This window comes from Microtus ochrogaster, linkage group LG1 (genome assembly GCF_000317375.1).
Source record: "Microtus ochrogaster isolate Prairie Vole_2 linkage group LG1, MicOch1.0, whole genome shotgun sequence".
Classification (NCBI taxonomy): domain Eukaryota; kingdom Metazoa; phylum Chordata; class Mammalia; order Rodentia; family Cricetidae; genus Microtus; species Microtus ochrogaster.
In genome coordinates, this window is record NC_022027.1 from 43,682,050 (window position 1) to 43,684,795 (window position 2,746).

At 36.1% G+C, this 2,746-nt stretch overlaps 1 protein-coding gene across 1 annotated transcript in view; it reads left to right on the top strand.

The window, feature by feature from the left end:
• Positions 1 to 1,180: 1,180 nt before the first annotated feature.
• The window catches only part of Afm (afamin), a 20,390-nt gene continuing 18,824 nt past the window's right edge, over positions 1,181 to 2,746 (top strand). The window contains exon 1 of the mRNA XM_005359474.1: positions 1,181 to 1,307. Within this exon, the coding sequence (XP_005359531.1) occupies positions 1,220 to 1,307 (88 nt within the window). The 5' untranslated portion in view covers positions 1,181 to 1,219. The remainder of the gene's footprint in view (positions 1,308 to 2,746) is intronic.

Consider the following 2,746-nt stretch of genomic DNA (forward strand, 5'->3'; position numbering starts at 1 on the left):
CTAGAGTTACTGATACACGAGGAGAAGGCAATAATGACTCTGTCTCACAAACCTAAATCCTCAGAACAGGTGTGGATTGAAGGCTGGAGGCTCCCTGAAAGATTACTTGTATGATTCTTGCAATCAGAGATTCTTGCAGTCAGAGTTTGTGAAAAGTCTGTTGGTTTTAGATTATTCCCCCACAATATGAAAACCAAGTAACCCAAGAGTCTAATAAAATATAAAAATATAGTTCATATTAATTCTCTCATGAATAATAAAAAAATTAAAAAAATAAATATCCATAATTCTAATACTTGGGTAATAAAAAAAAGATTATCAGTCATTACAAAAAAACTTGTTTTCTAAAAGCTTTGGATATATGAGCACTTTTTTCTCTATATAGTTCCAGAATTCTATGTTTTCAGTGCTGTCTTTGTTCTGTTCCTAAAGATTTAGTAAATATATTACTTTAATTTTTTTTTATTACAAGTGAAACTGTGCTTTGCTTGTCTTTGTGAGTTGCACAGTGCAGCCGTTTGTGTGCATGTGTGTGTGTGTGTGTGTGTGTGTGTGTGTGTGTGTGTGCACCTGTACATTTGTGTATTCCCGTGGAAACCAGAAAACAACTTCTGGTTTTGGTTCTCAGTTGTCCACTGTATGTGTACACGTGTGTGTGTGTGTGTGTGTGTGTGTGTGTGTGTGTGTGTGTGTACGTGTGTGTGTGTTAGAGTCTCTCAGTGGCTTGAACACCATCAAATGGTGTAGACTGGCTGGCAGCAGAGTCTTGGGGACCTGCTCAGCTATACTCTTCGGCATTGGGTGATTAGAAGTGTACACTAGCATGTCTGAGTTACGCAAGTCCTAGAGACTAAACTCAGGTTTTCTTACTTCCAGACAAGCACTTTATGGGCTGGGCCACCTTCAAGGCCCCAGAAACTTAATGCTTTTACAGTGTGTTTCCTTTTTAATGTGTTAGCTCCTCTTTTCCCCTTTCACCCATAAACTTTTTTGTTTTTCTTTTGGCAACTCGAGAAAAATTTTCTCCGAGTTAAACATAGCATAATTTCCCCCTAGTTAATAATTAGCAAGAAATTTACGCCGTGACAAAAAAGTCTCTGCATTTCAGACATAGACTAGCTAGGTTACTTTTTAACAACTGTAAGGTCAAAGAATATGATAAAAAGTTGATTTTGCCACAGTCACATTATCTCCTGTGTGTGGCTTCTTTTTCTTGAACATGAAACATTTAAAATTTATAGGCTTTATTTTTTTCTTGTTCTCTTTGACTGAATCCCTAGTCCTTCCCACAAAGCCTCAGGATGTAGGTAAGGAATTATCTTGTATATCATTAGGGAAAGACTACATTGGGGGAATTACTTTTCCTTGGCCTTTTAAATTTTTAACTACTTGTGGTTTTAGTCTTCTCTCTCTTTTCTTCATGTATGTATACTGGTCAGTAATTTTAAACAACATACAGGTTTTCACTTTTGTTTCATATTACCCAGTCTGCAGGGTGTTTGGACTCAAAAATGGACAGCAATTTATACAGGATAGAAAGTGTCTTTATATATAATTTGGACTTCAAAATATTAGTAATTTCTTGTGCCAGGTATATTTATTCTAACAGAAGAACAATAGATATAGTCAGTATATACACATATCATATATAAAAACTTGTATACAATCTTTAAAAAATATTTGGCTGTCCAGCATGTCTCCCAACTAGATGGCAAATACCTTCAGGGTATATGAGACCCTTCCTGCTCCCTCCTTCGGCTCTCTGTTACACACCTACAGCAATAGACTATGCAAGAAGATGCCAATCTCGAGGAAAGGGTGATTTTCACATTGTCCAAATGGGGAAACTTTGAAATTTTTTATCCAAAGGAAGGTCTTCTTAAATATTTCTGGCCAGAAAGATACATTCCTCTATCTTGTGTACATGAATGTAATTTGCTTTTTGTCAGTCCAGAAAACATACATACATATCGAATTAAGTAGGAACTGTATGGGCTGAGCAGGTTTTATATATATATATATGTGTGTGTGTGTGTGTGTGTGTGTGTGTGTATTGAAAGTATATTTCTATATTATATATAATGTATGTAACACTGATTAATGAAAAATAGGCCATAAATTTGAAATAGAACAAGAAGGGGTAAATGGGAAGATTGGGAGGGGGAATGATTTAATAATATTATAATTTCAGAAAATAAATTTAAAAAATGAATGTAATTTGCACAAAACATCTAGCAGATCTCAGTGGTCCTGTGTCGTATCATACTAGAAAACCCACGAGGTACCTGGTAGTGAGGGCAGTCACAGGCTTGATGAGATGCCAGTTCTTGAGGTCCTCCTCTTCTTTCTCCACATTTCAGATCCTGCTACTTTTGTCTATTTAATGGGTTTTATAACTATGTTTTCTTTCCTTTTTATTACTTGCAGCAAAATTCAGGTCCTGCTGTTTTTTTCAAAAGAACAATTGTCACAGTCCCCTAATGATCTTACAATTATATTCCATCCCATTATTCTTCCTTCTTCCTACTTGACCGGTAGTTCTGATCACTTTCCACTTCTTGGACACTGAGGGAGGGTCCAGCACACAGGATGCTGCATTGCCTGGTGTTTAATGTATAAACATGATCATATTTCTATCTCATATAAAGATCTCAGTGGGCTACAACGGAAGCCCACATTTCTTGGTATACATGCAAGATCCTCATAATTTAAACTCTAAAAGAGACCTCATTCTTCTTATCAAATG